General features: G+C 40.2%; 1 protein-coding gene and 1 long non-coding RNA gene across 3 annotated transcripts in view; one reads left to right on the top strand and one right to left on the bottom strand.

The window, feature by feature from the left end:
- LOC140132732 (uncharacterized) overlaps positions 1-297 on the bottom strand; it is a 98,519-nt gene extending 98,222 nt beyond the window's left edge. The window contains exon 1 of the long non-coding RNA XR_011855703.1: positions 152-297. This is a non-coding gene — a long non-coding RNA (uncharacterized lncRNA). The remainder of the gene's footprint in view (positions 1-151) is intronic.
- UBXN2B (UBX domain protein 2B) lies at positions 22-27,667 on the top strand. 2 transcript variants are annotated; one of them, XM_072151873.1, is made up of 8 exons: positions 22-303; positions 3,412-3,512; positions 7,744-7,864; positions 13,950-14,042; positions 17,327-17,436; positions 18,437-18,574; positions 21,812-21,973; positions 22,719-27,667. In XM_072151873.1, the coding sequence occupies exons 1-8, from the start codon at positions 163-165 to the stop codon at positions 22,879-22,881; spliced, it is 1,029 nt and encodes a 342-aa protein (XP_072007974.1). In that variant the 5' UTR covers positions 22-162; the 3' UTR covers positions 22,882-27,667. The 2 variants fall into 2 exon arrangements, with proteins under 2 accessions (XP_072007974.1, XP_072007975.1); XM_072151874.1 differs by having other exon boundaries at positions 7,753-7,864.

A 27,667-nucleotide genomic window follows, 5' to 3' on the forward strand; every position in this document is an offset into this window, starting at 1 on the left:
ATGCCGCCATCTCTAGAGGAAGCCTCCCAGGATGCGCATCTGCTGTGTGGAAGCCGGGACGGAGCCTGCGCGGCCATGTTGCCATAGAGCGGAGCAGACATGTCACGGAGCACGGGCCGCTGACGTAGGCGGAGGGGACGCGGTCACCTACACAGTGTGAACATGGACGAAGCCCGAGAAGAGGAGAACGAACAGGACGAGGCTGAGGGTCAGGATGGAGAAGAGGAGGAGGAGGAGGGAGGAGGCTGCGGAGAAGAGGAGGCGGAGCCAGCGCCGCTGAGACCCTCCGTGCTGGACATACAGGTGTGTGGTACCCTCACCCCTCCTGTCCTGCACACACCTTACCCTTCAGGCCTTGTCCTTTGCAGTTTTTCTGTAATATCTTTCACCGGCTACAGGCAGGCCAGGGGCAGCTGAGGGATCCCATGTGTGACTGCCCAGCATAGCCCTCCTGCCTGGCATAGTGAGGAGAGAGGAGCCCTGGTGTGCCCACCATCTACTTGCCCAGTGTCTTGTGTCATGTGGTAACCTCTATGTGCCATAGGACAAGGTTAGATTACACGCACAGCCACTATATATTCTATATTTACATGTGTATTCCCAGTAATCTGCATAACATACATCATCCCCAGGCTCCTTCCACATGAAAGTATACGACGCCTTCCCAGGCCGGGACCAGGCGTAGCATATGTGCGGCTGCAGAGGTGGAGGGGAGAGCTCTCCTCGCCCGCTCCATAGGGAGACTTGTTGCTGGGCCGTTCTTTTGCTTTTTATTTTCTCGGGTGACAGCTTGGTACGCGGACGCACATGTTCGTACAGTTAGCATACGGGTGCCCTATACGGTCATGTGCAAGGGGCCTGAGGTGGGACAGAATAATATAATATGTTATATTCCGGCCATGTTCATATAATCTTAGTCGAGAATTAGAGACTTAGGGCTTATTCAGACGGGCATCTGCAGTGGATGTCTGCAAAAATGCAGACGTGTGAGGACCGTGTTCAGTCCATATTGTATGCGCATCAGTTTTTTTCACATCCACAAAAAAAACAGATGGCTTTCTAATGTATTTTCTGCACAAAACGGACTGAATACAGATGTCTGTGGTCTGCATTAGAGAAAAAGATGCTGCAATCTTTTTCTCAATGCCTTCACATGCGCCAAAGAAACTGATGTGTAAATAGACCGATAGGAATCAATGGGTCAGTATGCCATCCGCAAAAAAAGGCTTCTTGCCTAAAGCGAGTGCAGTCAGTGTAAATCACTGTTAACTTGGGGAGCATTGGAGAAACCCTATTAGACTTGTTAGTGTTTACTTGTAATTATATATGTCTAACTATATCACTTGTGTCACTTTTGCTATAACATATTATGGGGGTTGTATAGGCACCTGTGCCTCCTCAGTTGACAATTTGACAAATATTTGCTATTAACTCAAAAATACATGGCCAAAAAATGCAATAAAACACAGCATACCGTGCAAAATGTAGATTTCTGCCTTATTCTCTGAAGGTTTGGTGGAGCAGCTGTGAGATCCAGACAAGGAGAATTCTACTGTATATTAGGTAATGAAGATCGGCGCAGTTATGTACAGTACCACAAGATGGCGCTCTGATTCAGGGGTCACTTTGCGGCCTATAGTCACTGCACAGACCTCAGGATCCCATAGAACAACATTGTGTTCTCCATGTGATATAAATATCATGCTGGATGCATAGAAGTCTCCAGATATTTTGGAAATATAAACTAGGAGAATTTATCAGCCAGTATATGCCCCCAGCATGAGCTTAGTGCAGGGTAAATACCGTCCCTACTTGGATTTGATAGAGAGGAACTAGATGCATCACAGTATGAGGCCACACGTTCATCAATGCTTTGTCACATCTCTGTTGTCATCTTCAGTTTCTTGATACTTAGGAGGTCTTCATTAAAAGGAGAGGGATGGTACACAACTGGACCGATTGCAGTATTGCCCTCCAAAATGGAGCAAGCTTTGTGATTGGCTGCAGTGTCCAGTGTCACATCCTCATATATTGCACTATGCTAAGGCCGCTCATGTGTTTTTAATAATAATTTTAATATGATAATCCAGATCTAGCACATGATAGACACCAATGCTATCTAATAAGCCTATTACTTATAATTCCTCTGCAGCAGAGTTTCTGACGTGGACACAGTCCTACGTCTGTACAGGGCTAGCCCCATAAAATTGGACTATCCATTGTGTGAATTGCCACCTCATGTCCCACGCTGCTTCCAGCATTAAAACTGTGGTAAAATGGGTCAGGACAGACTTTACCCACTCCCATTACAAACATTAATAGGTATTTTTGAAGAGTTTTGAATTAGTAGAAATAAACCCTGTGCAAAGATACTTCCAACATGCTGGCACCATCCTGCGACCTCTTAAGGTGTTTTCCCAGACCAAAAATATTGATTCCAATATTGATATTCTAATGACAGGTCATTAATATGAGATTTGGGTTCCAGAACCTAATAATAATTCCTTTATCTATATATAACGCACACAGAGTATGCAGCGCTGCACAGAGCTGGCCAAATAGCACCCCCAAAGTCCAACTGTTCTTAACATCTGGTGTTTTTGCCAGATGTACCTATGGGGCACTATTCCCCGAACAGAGGCTAAAAGTGTCCTGTGTGCACACTGTATCAGGAGAAGCCGTGTGCACTGTGTTCTGCCAGATTCTACAGATTTTGGCAGAGAGAAGATGACTTAAAAGTATTTGGGACAATAATCTGATTGGTGAGGGTCCAACAGCTGGAACCCCCCTCAGTAATATGGAGAATGGGGATCCCGTTCTCACTGATTGATGGAGCACTGTGCTAGCTTATTCTGACACTTCGATACCATTGCATTCAGGACACATAGGAAGCCATTTATCTTAGGATTTTCTCTTTTTTTTCTCTTATATTTTCAATTTTTTTGTCACATTTATATATCTGTGCCTAAATTTGCGAATTTGTCGATTAGCAGTTAGCCATACAAGAATTTTTCAGTGTTGCGCCTCTTTAAAATCCATATGTGTACGTATGCAAAAGTTTACATTTTGACACAAATCACAGTTAAAAAGGCATAAATAAACTCCAGTCATTATCAGGCGTTGGAAAATCTTTAGAAGGGGTTGTAGAAGAGTTTGCTCAGAATCAGCTGCCTTATATATCAACCTCACGATAAATCGAACAAGTCCAAAACCCGGAATAACCAAAAAATAGACACGCACAAATGTCCTGAGTGAAGATAAATGATCCCCATGGGACTCCGCCCCCCCCCCCCCCCCGCGCGCATAATTTGGTATCTTTCGAATTCCTCTATGTCTATTGTTTGCTTAACAACAGAAGTGTGTAACTTTTTATTTACCTCTTGATGTTTTTACTTCTGTCTTTTTGTATAGTTAGCCTTGGAACGTTTATGTGAGGACGGATATGGAGAACAACCCTCAGAATCTGACAGACATATTTCTTTGGAAAATAGCCAGGCGGATTCTCTTGAAAGGTAAATGTGATAAACAGGAATGTGTATGAGTGGATTTCAAATTTCAGCCAGACTGTCTACATATTTTATTTTTGTTATCCGGGCTTATTGTAATACACACAGGTCAGTATTTATTGAGTATTTAGCATCTGTATTTTTAAGCAAAAACCAGACATGGGTCCAAAATATGTAACAGATGCAGATCATTCTATTATTTCTTATAGGTTCTATTTCTGGTTTTGCCTTTCAAACACTAAGGCTAAATACTGGCCTTACTTGTACGTGCTTGCATTTACTATTTGTTGCAAATATACTTTCTACACATGACATGTCTAAAAATATTGACCATACAACAGCAGACGCTCACAAATAGCAGCAATTCTCAGCAGCCGATACACAGAAGATGGAACAATGGAATCCAGTCTGTAACGCTGGTTCATTTACATGACAGAACAGGACACAGAGGGAATATTTTTTTAAATTCTCTATCAAAATCTGCTGCCAGGCTTTTCACCGAAGATTTTGACTGGTGTGCCATATATTCCTACATTTTTTTTTTCAATAGAACAGCATCTGATGGATTTTCGAAAGAAAAACAAGGATTTTAACATAGAGTTTCCCAAAGGAAATCCTGTGCCGACATCAGGAGCCCTTTTTGTGGCTCCCCGTGTCCCCATAAAGAATAGTGTGAACATTGCCAGAGAGTTTTTATAGAAAACTGGCTTTAAAAAAATAAAAAAAAGATAAGTTGGATGAAAGTTTACCTTTCTGTCTATAGAGCTGTGTCCCTAGTTCCATGGTAGTGGCCAGTAAGGAGAGGGGCAGACATGTTTGATTTGCTGAGGGCGCAAGCAATGGGGGTAAGAGATATGGGGGACATGGGATTTTTTTAAATTGATGCATGACATGACGAATCCCAAAGGTGGGGGGGGGGGGGCGGCGCTCCTCAATGGCCACTCCCAAGGGACTAGGGACACAGCTTTGCATACAGAAAGGTAAACTTTGAACTAACTTATCTTTTTTTGGAAAAAGACAGATTTACTATAAAAACTATTTGGTAATGTGTACACTATTATATATGGGGACATGTGGGAGCCAGAAAAAGGGCTCCTGATGACAGGTTCCCTTTATCTAAGTCTGACCACATCACTTTGAAAAGAGCTGCTTACATCTTTTGCAGATCTTGGTTTATCAGTCGCTGAGAGCAGCTGATCTGTGGGAGAAAATAAACAGTTTTTCTTCATTTCACGAATGCAGAACTGAATTACAAGACCGATACGATAATTACCATACTTGTCCCCATTGCACTATAAACAGCTATCGTATATATGACCACATAAGCAAATCATTCCTGTTTGGGGTCAATGTAAAAATCAATACTGGCATAACACAGCAAGAGAAGAGCTGAAGTAATCTTATTCATTGCAGACTGTGCATCGTGCATTGCAGACATAATATAAAAATTGTAGGTGGCATCTTTCCCAGACAAATAAAATGTATTGAGTTAAAGAGAACTTTCCAAATCTTTTGACCCCACTAAAACTGCTTTACTTCTATTTAAGTATCAACAACTGAGGACTCTCAACTTATCTATTGTCTCACAGCTCCATGTATTGCCAAGGGCTCATGATCACTGCTGTGGATTCCTCAGCCCCTTGTCTGAGCATAGCGCCTGTGAGCAAAAACTCAGAGTATGTCCTGTTCTAGTCCCTGTTTGCGACAGTCCCATAGAAGTCAATAGGGCTGCAAAAAAAGTATCACACACGTATGAGAACCTTCTGTAAAACTTTATGGATCTCCAGTGGTGAATACAATATGTATATGACTCATATGTGTATATGTATACTGTATATACACTCACCGGCCACTTTATTAGGTACACCTGTCCAACTGCTCGTTAACACTTAATTTCTAATCAGCCAATCACATGGCGGAAACTCAGTGCATTTAGGCATGTAGACATGGTCAAGACAATCTCCGGCAGTTCAAACCGAGCATCAGTATGGGGAAGAAAGGTGATTTGAGTGCCTTTGACCGTGGCATGGTTGTTGGTGCCTGAAGGGCTGGTCTGAGCATTTCAGAAACTGCTGATCTACTGGGATTTTCACGCACAACCATCTCTAGGGTTTACAGAGAATGGTCCGAAAAAGAAAAAACATCCAGTGAGCGGCAGTTCTGTGGGCGGAAATGCCTTGTTGATGCCAGAGGTCAGAGGAGAATGGGCAGACTGGTTCGAGCTGATAGAAAGGCAACAGTGACTCAAATCGCCACCCGTTACAACCAAGGTAGGCAGAAGAGCTTCTCTGAACGCACAGTACGTCGAACTTTGAGGCAGATGGGCTACAGCAGCAGAAGACCACACCGGGTGCCACTCCTTTCAGCTAAGAACAGGAAACTGAGGCTACAATTTGCACGAGCTCATCGAAATTGGACAGTAGAAGATTGGAAAATCGTTGCCTGGTCTGATGAGTCTCCATTTCTGCTGCGACATTCGGATGGTAGGGTCAGAATTTGGCGGCAACAACATGAAAGCATGGATCCATCCTGCCTTGTATCAACGGTTCAGGCTGGTGGTGGTGGTGTCATGGTGTGGGGAATATTTTCTTGGCACTCTTTGGGCCCCTTGGTACCAATTGAGCATCGTTGCAACGCCACAGCCTACCTGAGTATTGTTGCTGACCATGTCCATCCCTTTATGACCACAATGTACCCAACATCTGATGGCTACTTTCAGCAGGATATTGCGCCATGTCATAAAGCTGGAATCATCTCAGACTGGTTTCTTGAACATGACAATGAGTTCACTGTACTCAAATGGCCTCCACAGTCACCAGATCTCAATCCAATAGAGCATCTTTGGGATGTGGTGGAACGGGAGATTCGCATCATGGATGTGGAGCCGACAAATCTGCGGCAACTGTGTGATGCCATCATGTCAATATGGACCAAAATCTCTGAGGAATGCTTCCAGCACCTTGTTGAATCTATGCCACGAAGAATTGAGGCAGTTTTGAAGGCAAAAGGGGGTCCAACCCGTTACTAGCATGGTGTACCTAATAAAGTGGCCGGTGAGTGTATATATATATAGCTTTTATTTTAATCTATATAGTAATACAGAGAAAATAGCACTTTCCTATGTACAGGCAGTCCCCGGGTTACATACAAGATAGGGTCTGCAGGTTTGTTCTTAAGTTGAGTTTGTATGTAAGTCGGAACTGTATATTTTATCATTGTAATCCCAGCCAGAACTTTTTTGGTCTCTGTGACACTTGGATTTTAAAAATGTTGGGTTGTCATAAGAATCAGGATTAACACTAAGGCTTCTTTACAGACACATTTGATAACTGTTACAGCTGTTTATTGTAGCCTAGGACTAAAGTACAAGAAATCACCAATATCCAGAGGTCCGTTTGTAACTATGGGTCGTATGTAAGTCGAGTGTTTTTAAGTAGGTGACCGCCTGTACTGAGCACAAATATAGCACTGCACAGTAAACATTTTCTAACACTTCAGCTGGAGATGTCACTGTAAGATTATATAGAGGGATACATCAGCGGATTCCCCAGTGTATACCTCCAGAGGAAAGCTCAGACGCAGTGGGGAAAAAGTATCAAGCCTTGTCGTCAAAAAGTGGCAAAATAGGGGTTTGTAACTTTGTTACCTTATTTGCGCAAAAAGTTTTCAACATTTTCCATCTTTCCACCACTTATGCCACTTTTGAAATGTGAGTGGGAAAACATCAATGATGACTTCCTAAAGTTTATTGCAATTTCACTTTATTAAATGGTAGGAGTAGAAAGCAGAGTAACATCTCCGAAGCTCAATACCTAACTCTGAATACACTGTGCTATTAATCTTGCCCTGTTTCTGCTGGAAAACATGTATTAGGCTGTATGCCCACACAGCAGTTGTGTATTCCTGTACTTATTCCAAGGCATACATATTTGACAGGAAAAGTGGATGTGGCTGCTGAGTCAAACTGAGCGTGACTCATTTATGAACATTTTACGCCTCCTTTGTTGATTATTCTGACACTCACTACACGGGGGAGAGATACTGGTGCAATGCATGCAGGGAGCTTCAGTATCAATTATCCCCCCACATTATGCCGATGCTGCACTACATAGCCCTGTCCCACCCCTACTAGAACAATCTGATAAATGACATCAATATAAACCCATTCAGTAGGTTCACATATAAGAGAATGTAATATTTTACTTGTATTTCATGTTTTCACTTATATTTTCATTAGTTTTTCTAGGTTTCACTCACCCGGTAAAATAGTAAATGAACTTTTTAAGGAAGCAAAGGAGCACGGAGCGATCTCAGTGGAAGAAGCCAGCAAGTTATCAGAAGAACTTTTTAAACCAAGGGTATGTGTATTAGCTAAAATATATAGAAATATAAATTAATTTCTTTATAGGGTTATAACTACATGCTGTGTCATCAGATGTGTGTATGGTGCAGGACGAGTTACAGGCCAGGATCAGAGAAAAATCAGATACAATAAATTAAAAGGGCTATCCTTGAAGTGACATTTTTCATCTATTCAAAGGAATGATGAAAAGTCAGGAGGTCGTGTGCCTCACTGTTTGAATGGTAGTAGTTGCACATGTCCACTTTCGCTCTATGTTTATTTCTATGGGACTGATAAAGATAGTAAAGCCCTCTGCCGTCTTTGGCATTGGAATGGAGTGGCAGTGAACATGAGTGACTGCTGCTACTTTTATAGAAAACCAGATCATACCCCAGCTTTCAGATCGCAGCAGGCCTGTGAGACTTACGCCCAGTATGTTTTTAGGTACTATAGAACCGAAGATAGAGGTGTCTTAAGTGACACTTTCCTGCAGCCTATAAACTTTAAGGGGCTTGCCAATGAAAGAAAATTCTCCAATTTCAATTACCTAGTGATGTTTACACAATAAAGATAATATTTACACCGTTTGCAATTTTACTCAGTTTTATTGCTGATTTAGATCCTATCACTCCATGATGGTCAGTGTAAAATTCCAGAGATGAGAAATGATGAGATCCATGAGATGCCTATTACACACAATGGCACTTTCCAGCTCTTGCTACATGTCAGCTACACACACTGTTAGATCTGCTGTGCCTGCCTCCTCCTCCCTGGATAAAGAAAAGGTATCTTCCTGAAGCTTGCAGTTCTCATGCTGTGTTAATTCTGGCAGAAATTCAGTGTATGTGTATCGGTGAGAGCTCCATCCTGGACTTTAGAGGGAGCAGAGAAAGAGAAATCTCAGCTCCACGGCCATCATACAGGAGAGCCAGATGGCTGCCGACCCTAAGTCAGAAGATACAGGATCAGAAACCATGATGAAATTACATTGTGTACAGCAGGACTGATAGAGACAGGTTGGAATTATATCTGTGAAATGTTACATTTTTGTTAATAACAGTGAATTAGAGAATGTGTTATTTTGTTATCCAGAGTATATTTAACCCCTTAATGACCGCCCTATCGGGAATCTACGGCGGTCATTAAGGGTACTTCTTCTGACGCGACGCCTTTCTACGGCGCCGCGTCAGAAGAAGATTTCGGGACATCGGGTCAGTATAGTGCCAGTGTGGGGCTGTGATATCACAGCCCAGACCCGGCACTAACACCCGGGATCGGAAAAACTCCGATCCCGGGTGTTTAACCCCTTACACGCCGCGGTCAGCATGCTCAGTTACTTACCCTATACACTGCAATACAAGTGTATTGCAGTGTAGAGGCTTGAATAAGTGATCGGATGATTACTTGTTCAAGCCAAAAGGTGGAAAATATGTGAAAGTAAAAAAAAAAATAATTTAAATAATTTTATAATAATAATTAAATAAATAAAATAAAGTCCCATAATCTCCCCAGTTACACATATAATGCAAATACACAAAAAATGTACATATTTGGTATCACCGCGTCCGTATTAATCTGTACTATAAATCTAAATCAATATTGAACCCGCTCGGTGAACGACGAAAAAAAACTACGAAAAACTTCCCGTAACATACAATTTTTCATCAAACACCATCGCAAAATAAAGTGATCAAAAAAAGGTACGTTCCCTAATATGATACGACTTAAAAGAACAACTCTTTTCGCAAAAAATAAGCCCTCAACCAGATCTGACAACAGAAATATACAGAAGTTATGGCCCTAAAAATTTGTCAATAGTAAAAACAATGCGATATTCTCCAATATTGGTTTTGCTCAGGAAAATTGAGCAAAGATAAGAAAACCGATATAAATGAGGTATCACCGCAATCGTAGTGAACCAGAGAATAAAGATAAAATATTATTTTTATGTTACGGTGAGCGGGGGGAAAAATGCTAAAAATCCAAAATAAAAATTGATGATTTTGTTTGTGTCCCCTTTGAAATAGTTAATAAAATTTCATGAATAAGCTATAGACCCCCAAAATGAATTATCTATACATTGTATCTCATCCCGTAAAAAATAAGCCCTCATATGTTTGCATTACCAAAAAAAATAAAAATTTATAGGTCGAACAAAGTGTGACAATACAAATCTGCTGTGAATGGCGCCTCCATTCATTCTATACTTGGCCGTGCGCCTGTACAGAAGTTTACCACCACATATGGGGTATCAGTAAACTCGGGAGGAATTGGGCATAAAACGTTGCAGTGCGTTTCATCATTTTTATTTATTCTGAAACTGTCAGTTTGGCCTAAATGAATGTATTTTCCAAAAAAATTCCATAGTTTCTAAATCGCAGGTCCATATTGTTTTAACCCATGTGAAACTCTTAAAGGGTTAATGGACTTAATAGAAGTTGTTTTACATACGTTGAGGGGTGAAGTTTCTATAGTGGGGTCATTTATTTTTACTATTATTTATGCCTTTCAAAGTCACTTGGAAGCTGAGTTTTCCCTCAAAATGTGAGTTTTGGCAATTTTGAGAAAAATGGCACCTAAAGTTCTGCGCCTCATAACATTCTAGAAAAGTGAGAGGATGCCTAAAATATCATCTCAACATTAAGCAGACATTCCGTAAATGTTAATTATCAAGCTTTTCGGGTAGTTTTACATCTTGTCTGGAAAGCAGAACATTTCACACTTGGAAAATGAAGAATTTTTACAAACTTTTGCCAAATTTTCACTTTTTTTCAGAACGAATCGCAAAACGTATCACTTAAATTTTATAACTAACATGAAGTACAATGTGTCACGAGAAAACATTCTCAAAATCACCGGGATATGTTAAAGCGTTCCGAAGTTATAACCAATTATCGTGAGACAGATGTCAGATTTGAAAAATTGAGTCTGGTCATTGAGCTGAAAACAAGCATCGGTGATAAGGGGTTAAGAAACTTGTCTTGATGGGACTACCCCTTTAAGTCATTTCTGGCAAATAAGGCTTTTCTCTGCTCATTTTCACACGACTTTGGGGGTGATTTTTTTAGTAAATGTGTGAGATTTCATATAAAAGATGGAATTCTAGAAAAGACATTTCATACCTGACCTGAGGGGGCTATTAGTTTAATAGGGTAAAATATGGTGTCAGATTCCCTTTAACCTTAAAATATTTGTCACCTGCGTTGTTCATGTGTTAGTCCCTTTTAAGACTTTCTGCATTTGTTCATTAAAAACTGGTGGTTTTAGATTGTTAGTCTGGAGTTAAACATAGGCTCCCAGAAGTGTCCATTAGACTTTAAAGGGGTCGGCCACTTTACCTCATGTGTTTTGTAATGTGTGTGTGGGGGGGTCTGGATATTAGTTAACTTACCAATATACACCTAGTAATAGTTCTGCTCCCCTTTCTTCATATGTAAAGTGAAGCCTCCTGTCTTTTACCTCATCAGCCGGACATTCCTGTCCATGAAATGACTACAGATGGAGGCTCATGTGATCTCTGACCATCACCCTGCCAGGACCTTATGGTAGTATTCATGAGTACTATCATAGGGTCCTGGCAGGGTGATTGTTCAAGGACAGTTAGAGCTCATATGTTTCTACATCTGGAGAATCATAAAGAAGTACACAAATCTCTGGCTGATGAGGTAAAAGACAGGAGGCTTCACTTTACATATAAAGAAAGCGAAGCAGAACTATTAATAGATGTATATTGGTAAGTTAATTAATATCCTGCCCCCCCCCCCACACACACATCACATACACATTACAAAAACACTTCTAACAAGAACACCTTTGCTCTTAAACACTTCTGATAGATCCCCCCATAGACAAAGTGAAAGTCAGAGACAGACAGAGAAAATTAGAGTCAGAGATAGTAAGAATCAGACAGAGCCAGTCAGAGATAGTTACTGAGATGGCCAGAGACAGTCACTGACAGATAGTCGGAGACACTCACTGACAGATAGTCGGAGACACTCACTGACAGATAGTCGGAGACACTCAGAGACAGAGATAGATACAGATAAATTATTTTTTGTTAACCCATTCTATTTTGTTATAGCTAGAAGCAGTTTTTTACTATCCCGGGCAACGCCGGGCGCTTCAGCTTCTTTAATATAATGTAGAAATATGACTTAAAAGTAAAATAAAAGAAAGTTGATTAACCCCTTAAGGACCAGGCCCTTTTTCGTTTTTGCGTTTTTATTTTTCACTCCCCACCTTCAAAAATCTAGAACTTTTTTATTTTTCCGTGTACAGAGCTGTGTTAAGGCTTATTTTCTGCGTAACAAATTGCACTTCGTAGTGATGGTATTAAATATTCCATGCCGTGTACTGGGAAGCGGGAAAAAAATTCTAAATGCAGTGAAAATGATGAAAAAACACATTTGCGCCATTTCTTGTGGGCTTGGTTTTTACAGCTTTCACTGTGCGCCCCAAATGACATGTCTATTTCATTCATTGGGTCAATACGATCACGAGGATACCAAATTTGGATAGGTTTTATAATGTTTTCATACATTTACAAAAATTAAAACCTCCTGTACAGAAAAAAAATTCTTCATTTTGCCGTGTTCTTGCGCTAATAACTTTTTCATACTTTGGTGTATGGAGCTGTGAGTGGTGTTATTTTTTGCGACTTCTGATGACGTTTTCAATGCTTCTATTTATAGGACTGTGCGACCTTTTGATCACTTTTTATAGAATTTTTTCTATTTTTCAAAATGGCAAAAAAATGCCAATTGCGACTTCGGGCGCTATTTTCCGCTACGGGGTTAAACGCAGTGAAAAACGGTTATTATATTTTGATAGATCGGGCATTTTCGGACGCGGTGATACCTAATGTGTTTATGATTTTTACGGTTTATTTATATTTATATCAGTTCTAGGGAAAGGGGGGTGATTTGAATTTTTATGTTTTTTTAATATAATTTTTTTTTTTTTACTTTTTTTTTTTTTACTTTTTTTTACTATTTTTCAGACTCCCTAGGGTACTTTAACCCTAGGTTGTCTGATTGATCCTACCATATACTGCCATACTACAGTATGGCAGTATATGGGGATTTTGCATACCATCTATTACAATGCGCAGATCTCACATTGTAATAGATAGCCTCGATCATGACAGCCTCGGATCTTTGTGTGATCCCAGGCTGTCATGGCAATGGATCGCCGCTCCCCGGTGACGTCACGGGGAGTGACGATCGGAAAGGGTTAACAAGCACCGGGTGCAAGCACCGATCGCGGGTGTTAGCGACGGGCGTTTGCTTCATTATGAAGCAAATGCCCGGTGAGTATGAAGAGGGCTCAGCCCGTGAGCCCTCTTCATACTCCCCCATGCGCAGTAAGACATAAGGGTACGTCTTATTGCGCTATGGGGTTAAACATGGTTTTGTAAAATAAGAAATTATTTTATTATTATTAAAAAAAATACACATATTAGGTAATGTTAAATTTATATAAAAAGTTATTTTGACAATTCCATAGAAAAAAAAGCTACGTTGGAATTGCTTATTGCACTTGTGTGTTATATTACTGCTTAGACCAATTCACTAGAAAACTTCAGTCCCAGGGAGAAGAACGGGTTCAAAGTGTATGGCTCTGTGTATGGTAAACAATAAAAGATCACTTTGACCCCTCAGTTAGCTGATTGATGGAATTGTTGGAAATCCACCAATCTTATATTAATGCCCTATTGTCAGCCAATCGTGTTGATTATCTATTGTCAGCCAATTATTATTATTATTATTATTATAGTCTTGATTATAAGACAATGGGTAGATTGATGCAGTCGGAGTAAAGAGAAATAAACTCCCATCTCTGCTAGCTAAGGGCTGGTGTAAGGTTGAGCTATAATTTATAAATTTTTATAAAGCAAATTATAATCAATCTGTCAGGCTATGGGTCGCATCCCTTTCAGCTAAGGTCGACCCCAACTCTATTAGGAAGAGGAGGGGGCAGGTGTGCATTAGTTACACCAACATTATGAAACTTTAGACAAACATTTTACAGCTGATGTCAAATATATTATAAATCCCCCATCCCAATTGTGCATTAATGGTTTTTATATTACTTTCTTGTAGTCTTTCTCCGGAGGTGGTTATAAACTGGGTGATTCTTCAATAAAGCAATCTGAATACATACACGGGGATGAGCTCTTTCCAGGAGGACCAGATGTAAGAGATTTATCAGACTATAAAAAGTGTACCAAGTTCACAATGTATCCACCATTCACTAGAGCAGGAGTCCCTTTTACCTCTGTGTGAATAGAGAAGCGGCTGTATAGCCGATTCATATTGCTATATGGGAATGCCAGACAAATTTGAGTTCTGTACTTTTCATTGGCCGGGCCATAGAGATAACCTGGGAAATCCTTGGAAGTCATCCGCCCCCTAGAAAACCTTGGCCCTGGACTTCAGTCCAAACCGCCTATATTATAATCTACTACTGCAGACATCCCACGGATTTAACTACACGCCATGTAGTGTTTAATAGACCTGTGGATGCTAGAGTTCACAACAGGAATACTCTTTGATACTGGATATTGAAAGATTTTGGATTCAATACATAAAGCGATATCTGGAAAAGAAGAGTTTAAAATGTGGAGGAGCTACTAACATGGTATACTCCCATATTAGCCAAAAGTTCACAAAGTCAAAGCAGAAAGTTAGTGCTCTACTCCCTATAGTAATGTCAAGAATGAGAACGCTCACCAGCCTGAGAGAAGGGGATGAGAGCTCTCGTTCTTGACATTACTACAGGTAGTAGAGCACTAACTTTCTGCTTTAAAAGATTTTGGATGTTCATGTAGTATGTTGTGAGGTGATTTTTGTTTTTCTTTTCTTAATTTGCAACAATTTATACCGTCATCTTGCCCCCATTAGCAGCCACAACCATAAAGATCCCACTGTACAGTACGTGCTCCGTCACTTGTAGGCATAGCCCTATCACAGAGATTTCAATGACAAATGCCTTCTTTGGAAACCTGTCCCCTCCCAATGCTATTAAACCCCTGGTTAAAAAAGTTAAAGGAAACCTACCAGTTATAATGGCAGGGGTAAGCTGTAAGTACCGAGCACCAGCTCAGGGTGAGCTGGTGCCGGTACTTACTTTCGCTAGTGTTATAAACCGCGGTATTGCGGTTTTAACACTTTTTAAACTTTAGAGCAGAGGAGGCTTCGGTGCTGCGTGCGCACGATCGTGCGCACGCCTACATAGAAAATAGCGGAGATGTTGAGCCCCTTCTGCTCTAACGTTTAAAAAGTGTTAAAACCGCGATACCGCGGTTTATAACACTAACAAAAGTAAGTACCGGCACCAGCTCATCCTGAGCTGGTGCCCGGTACTTACAGCTTACACCGACCATTCTAACTGGTAGGTTTCCTTTAACTACCCCCACAGAAAGTTTGCAAAGTATTACATTTCCTGTATCTTGCTTTTGATCTGTTGTAAACCTGGGATGACCATTGCTAGACCCAGCTAAAAATCTGTTCTCGCTGCCCTGACATACAGCCACTAGCCCTGACCTCGGCGTGTACCTGGCCATTCTCAGCCTGCCACAGTGTCTCGTAACCCAACTTCCACCTATATTGAGACTAGATGTAATATCCCAAAAACCAAACCATCGAAATGCGGATCCCTGTTTAGGGGTTAAAGGGCAAATACTGACAGATTGTTGAGATAATGTATTTGGGATTAGCTCTAACACAACAACTGTTAACAATTCCTGTTTTGTAAAGCAATACCTCTTTGTAATTTTTTTACAAGCTATATTATCCCTTTATACAAGTGATGATCAACTTTACCAGTCCAAGGCTTGCATTGTCATACTGCTCAACTTCAAGGGACTACACTATTTGCAAGAACACTAAATGCACCAAAAAACCACAGCACAGTGCAAAATGTCACCCCAGAAACCAATTATTGCTTTTATTCAATAAGTTATGGAGACCCCAGAGCAGACTACATATACATTACTCATACAAGACAGTAATAATAATGGAGATCCAACAGCAAACTTATAATACTGGAGACCACCAGAACAGACTATAATACTGGACAACCAAAGAGAAAAGTATATTAAAGGAGACCCCCAAATCAGACGTGTAACATAAGAGACCCCTAGAGCTGAACATAATACTGCACACCCCAAGTACAGACGTAAAATTCTGGAGACCCTCAGAACTGACCATAATACTGGAGACCCCCAGAGTAGACATACAGGAGACACCCAGTGCTTACATGTAATATTGGACACCCCCAGAGCAGACATATAATCCTGAAGCCCCTCAAGGCAAACATATAATACTGTAGACCCTCAAGGCTGACCATAATACTGCTGGAGACCCCAGAGCAGATATATAATAATGGATACCCCCAGAGAAGATGTGTAATACTGGAGACCCCCAGTGCTAATCATTATACTATATTACTAGAGACACCCCCAGAGCTGACTATTATACACGGGACTCCCAGAGTTGATTATTATACAAGAGATCCCCAGAGCAGACAAAAAAAAAACATTTTCTCTCCTGCATCATCTCGTCCTTCCTGCTCCACATTGGACTTTCTCTTTCCTCTTCTGTGCACTGCCAGAACATAGAACCAGCATCAGGGCCCAGGACAGTGCGGTGCCCAGAGTAGAGGGAGACCCAGGAGCGGTGAGTACAGAACTGATGACCTAAACTCACTGCACCTGTGGTCGTCTTTTGCTCCGGACACTGCACTGGGTCATCAGGACCCTGAGAAGTTCAGTAGGAGAGGATACGGGATTGGTGAGTACATGTCAGATGTACTCACCTCTACCCGGGCTCTTACACCGATGAGCACTTCTATCAGTGATGGAAGTGCTCATTGGTCTTTACAGCCAGCGGAGTACGAGCCACAACTCATAGGCTCTGCAGGCTACATGCTCCCCGTGGATTGTGCAGCCCTGCTTTATACAGTATAATATAATGACACAATCTGCTGCAATAAAGTATTCATGAAGCAATGTATCACCGTAATCTTGTGTCTTTATCATAGTAGTGAGAGAATATACTTTAATGTATTTCTTGGTAAGTGAATGTCTACAGGGTCAGACGCTTTGTTTCATCATTACCTTCCTCGGCTTGTTATTACATATTCCTCTTATCTCTCAGATGCGTCACTGAGTGTTATGTCAAGGCTGATTGACCATTTCAAGGGCACCAGCCTGTCTCTGAGCCAACACGTTGGTCATCTTCTGTGTTCTCATGCCTGTGACTCTCATTGTCCATGAACTTTGACTTAGAGTCTAACAGTGAAAGTTCACAAATCTACAAAAGCAAATAAGAAGCCACTGTATATAGTTACTGTACAGCAATGTCTATATGGAAGACATTACAATGATTTCATGTAAAAGTAACTTCTATGATACTAGTGACAAAATTACATCATTTTGGACTGTAAATGTAATATTTTATTTTATAACTTTTGGCAGGTACAAATAGTGTTGAAATTATGGAGCAATGGCTTCAGTTTAGACGATGGAGAGCTTCGTTCCTACACAGATCCACTCAATGCTCAGTTTTTGGAATCCGTTAAGAGGGGGTAAATTACTTTTTATTTCTGTATACACATCTACCTCTATGATTTCTATAGTGTAACAGTTTTTGTGTGAAGAACACTAGGTGTAAAGGAATTTGTAAAGGAAATTCTAAAGGAAAGATGTGAAGTTGAGGGTCACCCCTTATGATAAGCCATCAACTTGGAGTCAATACAGGTTCTAGACTTGACAAGTACATGCAGGTCTGTAAAGACAACCAAAATATATAAACCATTTGTCAAGTGGTGGGAAATATAAGGACGTTCAGGAAGCCAAATGACATGAGGTGTGGTTTTCCTTGTCTCTTCTAGGAAAACCTATTTGTATATTTCCCAGAATCCCCTAGTGGAGCATCAATGGCTATAAGTCTCCACATGCCTGCAAAGCGGCCTTATATGGCAAACTCTCCATAAGGAGAACTCTTACTTCCTGACCTATGGTTTTTGATGTGATGTCACTAGCGGTCTCTTTATACAAACAGAGACCCACGGTGATGGCCAGTACCATGGCTAACCAGGAGTAGGTAAGTATAAGCTCTTTATTATTTTCACACTCCCCTCAGGAGCTATATAAAAATCCTTTATGGATCTAAGTGGCTTTGACAAGGGCCATATAGTGGTTATTTGGCAACTGGGTCAGAGAATCACAAAAAAAAATGGCATGTTTTATGGGTTTTCCTAGGAGGCTGTGGTAAAGTAATGACATAAAGTAATGACATAAAGACATGACTGCTGAAACGTGTTGTTTGAGTTTGTTCACCAAGCTATGTTCCTGTATTTTAATCTTGATGAATAAAAGAATGGATTTTATGTCAACCTTTGGACTACAAACTTTTGCTGTACCTAATCAAATAGTACAAATCGGCAAAGAGACACAATCTGAAATGGGTTGGGGCTTCGATTAGAAGCAATATTAAAAAATATTATTTGTAAATATGTACTATCGCCAATGAAAGAAAATTGTTATTTCACCAGTGTATTACAGTATATATTGTTTATATTCCAGAGAAATTCCTGTAGACCTGCAAAGAATGGTACACGGAGGTCAAGTGCGATTAGACATGGAAGACCATCAAGACCAAGAATATGTTAAACCAAGGCTAAAATTCAAGGCCTTTAGTGGTGAGGGGAAAAAACTTGGAAGGTATCAAAGTAATTTATTTAGTTTGAAATGTTGTGTTGTAGATATTGTATTTGCTCACATCTTCTGTATTTTGTGTGGCAACACTACATGTAGATTGAAATGCAAGCGTGTCTGAAATCAGAACCAAAACCCCAGTTTTGTTAAACATTTAGGCTCTGAATGGTGGCCATGCGAGATAATTCTATTTATTGCACTACTAATTTAAAATGGTTCTCCGACCTATGTAAAAAGCTGCTTGGATGTAGCAACTATATAAAGAAAAACATGATTCCCGACAGTGTTGTCCACCTGGACAACCTAACTTTTTATATGTCAGGTGACCCCTTTAAAGGGAACCTGTCACCAGGGACCTCATTTTCACTAAAGACAGGTTGCAAAAGCCCATTACACCTGCAGTGCATATCTGTCTTTCTGCTTTCTCCAAGCATTTGTATAACAATATAATTGTGTGTTATAAATTACCTTGCACTCTGACAAAATCCTGGGGTAGTCACAGGGGTTGGACTTTGGTTTGGATGCATTTAAAAAAACAACATGTGACTTGTCTGTGTTACTCACTCCTCAGATCTTAGCCCCCATCTTTGTGCTCCTGTACAGCTCCACCTCCTGCTCCTTCTCAGAGGTCACAGCCTGGTGAGATGACATCAGTGGGGGAGGGACAAGCTGTACAGGAGCACAAAGATGGAGACAGCCTGCAGCTCAGACAAGTCACATGTTGTTTTTTGAAATGCATCCAAACACACAATTATATTGTAATGCAAATGCTTAGAAAAGGCAGAGAGGCATTTTTGCAATGCAGGTGTCATGGGCTTTTACAATCTGTCTTTAGTGAAAATGTCTTCTCCATATTGGCGTTCTTATGCCATAGCATTGACACATAGGGGCACATTTACTTACAATGTCACTTGAGTTCACTAAAAGTGCATTGTCCCTCTATAATGCTGCATGCACAATTTACTAAGAATCATGAATCTGTCACTTCCCTGGTCCGACAGAGTTCACCTTCTTTTTTGTGGTGTACCTTTAACATAGTGCGTGCAACACAGTTTGAAAGTTAAATATGGTGCTCCGACCGAATATTTGTGTCGCATGCAAGCCAGCGCAGCTGCCAACAAAAGGGTCGCGTGCAACACAATCGCGGCACAGACACTTTTTAAATACCTGTGCAAGCCATTTTAGCCATGAAGAACGTGTACGGTCCAAAAAAAGTGCACTGTGTGGTCCTTAGTAAATGTGCCCATAGTGTAAAATCAAGTAAGTTGATCAACATCCGAGAAAACTTGAAACTTAATTTCAAGCCTTGCCGGAGTTCAACGTGGAATGAAGAGGTGTGTGCTTTTTCTAACATCTGGCACGTTTACAGTGCATTGGCAGCATAGCAAATATATTTTATGTGTTCATCCAAACATTTCTTCCCTTTCATGTGTCATTCTTTATGTCATTGCTTCTTCCGGATAATTTATTATACTCTAATATTTCCCATAATCGTCCTTGAGCTTACATACCTGCCAAAAAGGAGAAGACAGCATCTGAAAGAGACCTAATCTGAAAGGTGTTAAATAGGTCAATTAGGATGAAAAGAAAGAAATTAGATTTTTATTTCGTTATATGACCATTAAAAACATCTATTGTCACATTGGGGGACATGTATCATAGTTTTTTTTTCTTTGGTGTATATTTGAGACATATTTGGCAGCTCTTTTTCGCACTCATGTATGATCATGTGTTTTTACATGTTCAGTTTTGTGTATCCTGGCAGGCACAAATTTTGGCTTCTTTTTGAGACTTTTTTTTTTTGCAAATGTCTCAAATCCACATGGACACAAGCCATGTGAGCTGGTTATATGCAGGAGTGTAAACTACTGTAAATTTTGGATTTGAGGCCGTGTCCTGCATTTTTAAGCACTGTAGTCACACCCCATGAGTTGGCGACATATTAGGCTGCGGTCACACATTGGGGTAGATTTATCAAGTGTCTGAAAGTCAGAATATTTCCAGTTGCCCATGGCAACCTATCACAGCTCCCCTTTAAAATATTCATGAGCACTGGTAAAATTAAAGCTGAGCTGTGATTGCTTGCCATGGGCAACTAGAAATATTCTGACTTTCAGACAGCTTGATAAATCTGCCCCAATGGGGGTCATTTATTAAGGGCCCGATTCGTGTTGTGGCGCATCGGTGCTGGCATGCACGCGACGGAAATCGGGGGGCGTGGCCGAACGAAAACCCGACGGATTCGGAAAAACCACCGCATTTTTTAAAAAAAAGTGTTGCGGGACTCGCGCTTACCTTCACCAGGAATAGGCCGGTGAACTGTTAACATTTGCATTAACAAAACACATAGTAAACGCGATGTTAACGCATTCATGTTTTTACTGTATTATAAATGAATGTATTAATTAATTATTTATTAAAATTTTTGTTCCAATACATTACATCTGGTACTAAACTTTCTATGGATAGATTATCATCTGCATATTATTTGGAGCCATATTGTCACATTACTGCATGTATATATCTCTATTACATTCTGAGAGAGGGTTTTTGATTCATTGGGGCACATTTACTTACCCATCCCGTCAGGATCCCCGTTCATTGTCCGGCGAGGATTCGGGTCTGCTGCGATTCACTAAGATTGTGCGCCCGATATCCTGCATGTGTCGCTTCCTCCGCTGAGGTCCACCAGAGTTCACCTTCTTCTTCCCGGTGCATGTGAGTGCTGATATTGCGACACAATTTGCTTTTTAAATTCCGCAGTTTGTCCGAATCAGTGGGGTTGTCCGACCTCCATGCCCGCATGCCAGCTGGTATTGAAGCGACACAATCCGAACGCGTGCGCCAAAAACCCAGGGCAATTCAGCGCAAAACTGAAATAATCGCAAAACCCGACAAAAATGCGACGTTCAGACCCTAAGTAAATATGCCCTATTGTGTCCAGTTTTTTTTCTGGCTTTTTAGATGTTTTTAATTGTCGTATAACTGAATAAAATTATCTTGTCCTTCATACACATCTCATTTCTTTATTTTATTGTTAAATGTATCATTTCATGTGTGGACAAAATACTATACACACAACTAGTCCTTTTTCTCTTCTGATAAATAGGTCAATTAGGGTCATCAGATTAATTTCCGCTGACAGGTTTCCTTTAAGTGTTTGCATTTATATCCTATAACTGACACAATGATAGATTTGATGTAATCGATATTTGTATAATGGTTCGTACTTCTTCCATGCAGCTTGACCCCTGAAATAATCAGTACACCGTCATCCCCTGAAGAGGAACACAAACCATTTTTAAATACTGATGTTGAACTCGATGAACATGTTCCAACAACAAAGATTCAGATTCGACTAGCCGATGGAAGCCGTCTCATCCAAAGATTCAACCTCAGCCATAGGTAAATCCTGGTTCCTTAAAGGGATATTCCGGGAATATAAAAACCCATGATGCTATAGATAAATGAATATAACAAAACTCAATGTCATTAATCACAAAATGGAGCTTAAATAGTTTGATTTTATAATTCACAACATTTTATGGCCTCTCTAAAGTAGGTGAAGTTATCACCAAGATGGCCGCCACTGGAAACTACAAGTCCCATGACCCTTTAGTTCTCAGTAACTCCTCCTTCCTCTTATGCTCTGCTCCCAGTGATGATGTAACAGATTTTCTTGCTCAGTTACCATAGTAATGATGTGTAACTGCCATCCCTGCACATCACCACAACACTGGTCATACTGGATGCACTGCAACCAACCGACTACAGCCAAACTTAGTGGTGATCACATGACCTGCCCTGGCACGTGGAGGACATGTGATGTGGACATGTGACCAGCGGCCATCTTCTGTCCTGTGTCTGCTCTGCGCTGAGGAAATCAACGGACTGATTAAAGGGCCAGTAGCATTTTAATTCTTCATTACATTGCATGTCCGCAGCATTTTCTGCTAAGTGGAGCAAAATTTAAAATAATAGCAGTTTATAGCAGCAGCAACATACATATATATATATATATATATATACTCAAGGGCATAACAGAGGCTGCCTCATGTTGGAAGGTTAGCTAAAGGGAAGGGTTGAATATGAATCCATCATGTGCCAGTTATGGATAGATCGGATTCTGATCTTGGTTGTTTCCTTTCAGAATCTCGGATGTACGTCACTTCATCATCCAGGCTCGCTCAGACTTTGCACAGACTGATTTTGTTCTGGTGACCACATTTCCAAACGCAGAACTTACAGATGAAGAGCAGACACTAGAAGAAGCCGATATACTGAACACTGTGATACTACAGAGAATGAAATAACTCTGCCCTCACCCTGGCTGTAGCTGAAGAAATATTTAAGTGCCATTTTCTTCCTCCAACCAGTAGGATTTACATATTATCATTTGTATGCTGGATTTTACAATGCTTTTTTTGTCCCTTGAAGCCAATGATATAGTTTTTACACTCCATCCAATTTTATACTAAATGTAGATAAAAGGTCAATGAATTTTAGTGTTGAAGGAATTACAGGATATATATGAAGTTCCAGTGATTGGACTGCATCATGTATAGATATATGTATGTTAGATATAATATATTTTATTATAATAGATTTTCTTACTAAGCCCGTGAGCACTGATCATAGGGATCATCACTACAGGTGGGGTGTTTGGTCAATGGAAGAGCTTTACAATACAACTAATGTTTTAGCTCATGTGACAGTATCAAAACAGTATCATGGGCTCTACTGAGTAAAATTAGAAAGTAAGGGGGTTTAAAATGATCTTTATTTCTTTAACATCACTAGGAAGTTATAATTTGAGAACTTTCTTTCCTGGGCAAACACCTTTAATTTATATCAATACAGACAGAATCCAACTATCCTCAGAACAAGAAAGGTAAAGCTGTGAATAGTGAAATCATGTTCTACACCAAAGTAAGTGAACTCTTTGGAATTACTGTGGTCTGTTTGTTCTCTAAGTGACAGGAAAAGACAAACACAATGAGGGAAAATTATCAATGTGTCGCACATTAGACAAGTGCAGGTAAAATACAAGTCGGGAAAGTACCGAAAAATAGTCTAAACCCTTAATAAATGTGGCACAAGGCATTTCAGAATTCTGGTGCACACGGCTTGATACATCTCCCTCCATGTGACTAAACTAGAGACACATAAGCAGTTGTACTTGTAAGGGGGCATTCTTCAATTGTGGCGCAGGCTCCGTAACTTAGACTGGGATTCTAGATTGTGGCGCAAGGGCTTAATGAATTTGGAAAATGGTCTGAACTGACTCCACATTCATGAAGGTGAAATAGAACTTGGTAGAACAGGTTTTAGCTCATCGATTTGTGTGCCAAAAATTGTGCCAAAAAAAGGTGTCAGAAACCTAGAAGTGCAGGAAAAGTGTCAGGATTAGTAAGCTGCTTGGCACTGACATTTCATTAATATGCTGCACAAGGCGGATCAAAGAACTAGCAGAAAGCCAATAATGAATGCCACTCTTAGTGTCGTTTATTGAGCACATGGAGTCATTTGCAGGCAGAAAAAACATTAGATTTTTTTTTAAACCCTGTAGATCCCTCCTGTTTTTGTTTAATGGCATAACATTTCTCTAATGTGAAAAACATGAAAGAGTCTACATCCTTGACATATATATATATATAGTACTTGCAAATTGGAGGCTTTTCAATGGGACATGTTTTTCACTTACATCCAAACACATAGATGAGACTGAGATCGGTCGGGAGGCCAATTCAGCACTTATTTATTACTTAATTTTTTTTAAACTATGCATGAACTATGCATATGTGCCATTAGGGAACATACCATACCCCTGAGTGGGTGTGTGTAGTTTTCAGAAATATTGGCACATATCCTAGTGACATACATATGGATGCTGGGTCTTTCATTGCTCCTTGGTCTACATGTGATGCCCATTGTTGGCATAGCCAGTGGTCAGTGGTGGACAAGCATAAGCAGACAGGTTTGTGGCTCTGACATCCAGTCAGTAAGTATCATATTAGTAGGATCCAGAAGTTCTAATACAAGGTTGTGTAAACCGTAATCTAGACATGAGATTTCATCTGCAGATCACTGCCCATAGCTTTATTGAATTTTACTCATATGAAGCCATAATTTTCCAACATAGCTGGATATTTCTTTTGCTGTGGTTCACTTTAAAGAGGATCTGCCTGCAGTCATGACATGTCCGTTTTGGTAAATACTTACATCACCTACAAATAATTACAATTATAAAATCTAATGTGTGAAAATATTCTGTAAAGATGATCCAGAATTGTTCTTTTTTTCAGAAATCCAGTTTTTAATAAAAAGAAATGCCAGAAAAGGAGACAGGCCCTTATTAAAATATTTGAGACCTTATCAAACATAAATTGCACTTTATTGTTATAGGGGTGTTCCAGGTTCAGCACCCGCACTGACCATGAAGTTGAGCAGATGTAGCACTCCACTGTGTCACATCCATCGACCACGTGACCTTTTTTTGTAGTTAAGTCCGAGCCAAATGGCTGTGGAGAAGTTATATTAGAAGCTGCACTTTTTTTGCCAAACAGCCGATGAGTGGGGGGCGCTGGGTGTACGACACTCACACAACTGATATTTATCACCCGTCCTTAGGATTGGTGATATTAAATCCTGGAATATCTCTTTAAATACTGTGTACTTTCAATGAAAGACAATCATCTTGTAAATATCTTCATGAAATATGCCAGAGATGACTTTCCTTGTGTTGTTTATCACCTGTCCTATGATAACCCATCAACACACTTGTGCAACCAACAAATTGAGGTAACCCTTGGTCTGATTGGTTGATATGATCACATCCTCCTAATTTTTCTTTACATATACAGTATTCATTGTATTTTGTTTTGGCGGTTAGGCATGTGCTGGGAAAGAGATCAGGGGCATGATAACAAAATAATTAGGCAATAATCATTTATTCAGTTAAGGAGCATGGATATTATTAACACGGTGAAACTTAATTCATTCATGAATGATACTTTTAAGTCAAACTACAGATAAACCGGAGAACTTGAATGGGGTTGACCATTTCAATCCATTAAATATCAACTTTCATTGTGTATCAGTGTTTTATGTTCTGCACTGTTTTACAGATTAATTCACAAATGCCCATCATCCCGGCTAGACTCCTGTAGTTGTCTGGATGGCACTGGATACCCATGATATTGCAACATTTGACTGTGTGTTATATAAGAACTCAATAACTGTGCTAATAGATTAGCCTAAGCATCACTTTTCTTGTTCTGGACAGCCCCTTGAAGCCCTGTTGTACAGCCAGTCTACAGCTAACAATATTCCAGGGACCAGGAAGTATATCCCTTTATTCTGCAAGATTATTACTAGCCTGTCTTGGTATTGGTGACTGGTAAATATGTATACGTTATTTAATGCTTCATTATATATAACCCTGTAGAAAATCATGGTTTAGTATAGGGTTGCACTGATACCAGAATTTTGAGTGCGATACCGATACCCGGAAAAGTATCATAATACTCGATACCGATACAGTACTTTCAAGAAAGGTAAAAGGTCTAATCTGGATTCAGTGCCCTGGGATGCGTTTACATGGGCCATTCACATTGCGTTTAGAAACGCAATGCAAATGTCTGGGGGCAGGGCTCAGCCCAATCACATATGTGTTTCCAATGAAGGCATGTGATCAGTAACCATCAAGGTGAAGGTTGTCCTGGTAATGTTAATATAAAATGCATAATTTGTTTTGTGTCTTATACATTTTTATTAATTCAATTTAACTATATTAATTATATGTTTAAAACGTAAACAGATAATTTAGTGATATATTTATAGAGATCTATGAGAAGATCCATCTATATATCAGTGCATTGAGCTTATGTCACGGTGCAACTCTATGGAAGCTCTAGTCAGAAAAAATCCCCCCCATTGACCACCAGTAAGTCCATAGTCTAGTGGCAGGTACAGAGTGGAGGTTGTAAGTTCATATCTCCGTCTGGGCAAAAAATTATTTAATTGAATAACATGAAATAATTTAGAGACCTTGTGTCTGGCAAAGCCCTGGGAGATGTAGAAACAGCATACATGGACAGTTCATGGTATTTCCCTGATGACGTGGTTCCTTCTCTGTCGCTGCCCATCAAATCTATTCAAGGGATTCCCCAATCCAACACATCTATACAAAGGATTCCCTACCCGATGTCTCCTGCAGACAGATACTAGTCGTCTACAAGAGCAGAAGTCATTTAGTACCGAATATGATAGAATCCAGTATTGAACCATTCTAAGTATGAAAGTATCGCACAAGTATTGAGTGTTTGATGCATCGTGCAACCCTAATTTAGTACACGCTACACAGTTAATGTTGTTGTAACCCAAGTCATAAAGGTTAAGGGGTACTTGCCATATGGCGCACTAAAACAGCCACAGGTCCTTATAGCCCGATATTGCCACTATTCCAGGTCTGGTTCAAATAAACTCCTATACTTACCTGGGCAGGCCATGGGTGCATGACTAATAAAACCAAGGTGGACTTCCACCATGTCATTACACATGATCACTGAAGTCCATCACTGGCCTCACCTGTGTTGTCACAGAAAGTGGAGGTCAGTGGACTGAGGAAAGAGGTAAGTGTAGGTTTATTTGTTATTTTACATCTCCCCTGCTTCCTACAAAATAGTTATTCATCCAGCTCAACCGCCTCAAGGCCATTTTTACTATTTTATCACATTTGTTTCTGTTATGAAACTTTTAAAAACATTTCGACAACCCCTTTAAGATTCATTTTTTGCTAGGATTCCAGTTTCTAACTATCACACTTCTGTATTTTTGCTATCTACTGACATGGACATCCTATGCAAATAATAACATTAAAAGATTTGTTCCACCACTTTATTAGCGGTATTGCCACAACACTGGAGCATCATAGATTGTAAGCTCTTGGGAGCAGGGCCATTGCGCTTGTTCTGCTTTTTGAACTAATGACTCTATTACCATTCTGTGATGCCTGATTTTGTCTGTATTTGTCCCCCACAATTTGTAAATTGCTGCAGAACCTGTTGGCTCTATATAAATAAATATTTATTATCATTA

Source organism: Engystomops pustulosus, chromosome 5 (assembly GCF_040894005.1).
Source record: "Engystomops pustulosus chromosome 5, aEngPut4.maternal, whole genome shotgun sequence".
NCBI classification, from domain to species: domain Eukaryota; kingdom Metazoa; phylum Chordata; class Amphibia; order Anura; family Leptodactylidae; genus Engystomops; species Engystomops pustulosus.

Excerpts from the sequence above, each read along its gene's own strand:
- UBXN2B (XM_072151873.1), top strand. The coding sequence starts at position 163 with ATGGACGAAGCCCGAGAAGAGGAGAACGAACAGGACGAGGCTGAGGGT. Across the intron at positions 304-3,411 it reads CCTCCGTGCTGGACATACAG|TTAGCCTTGGAACGTTTATG; the intron begins GTGTGTGGTACC and ends CTTTTTGTATAG. Across the intron at positions 18,575-21,811 it reads GAGGGGAAAAAACTTGGAAG|CTTGACCCCTGAAATAATCA; the intron begins GTATCAAAGTAA and ends TCTTCCATGCAG.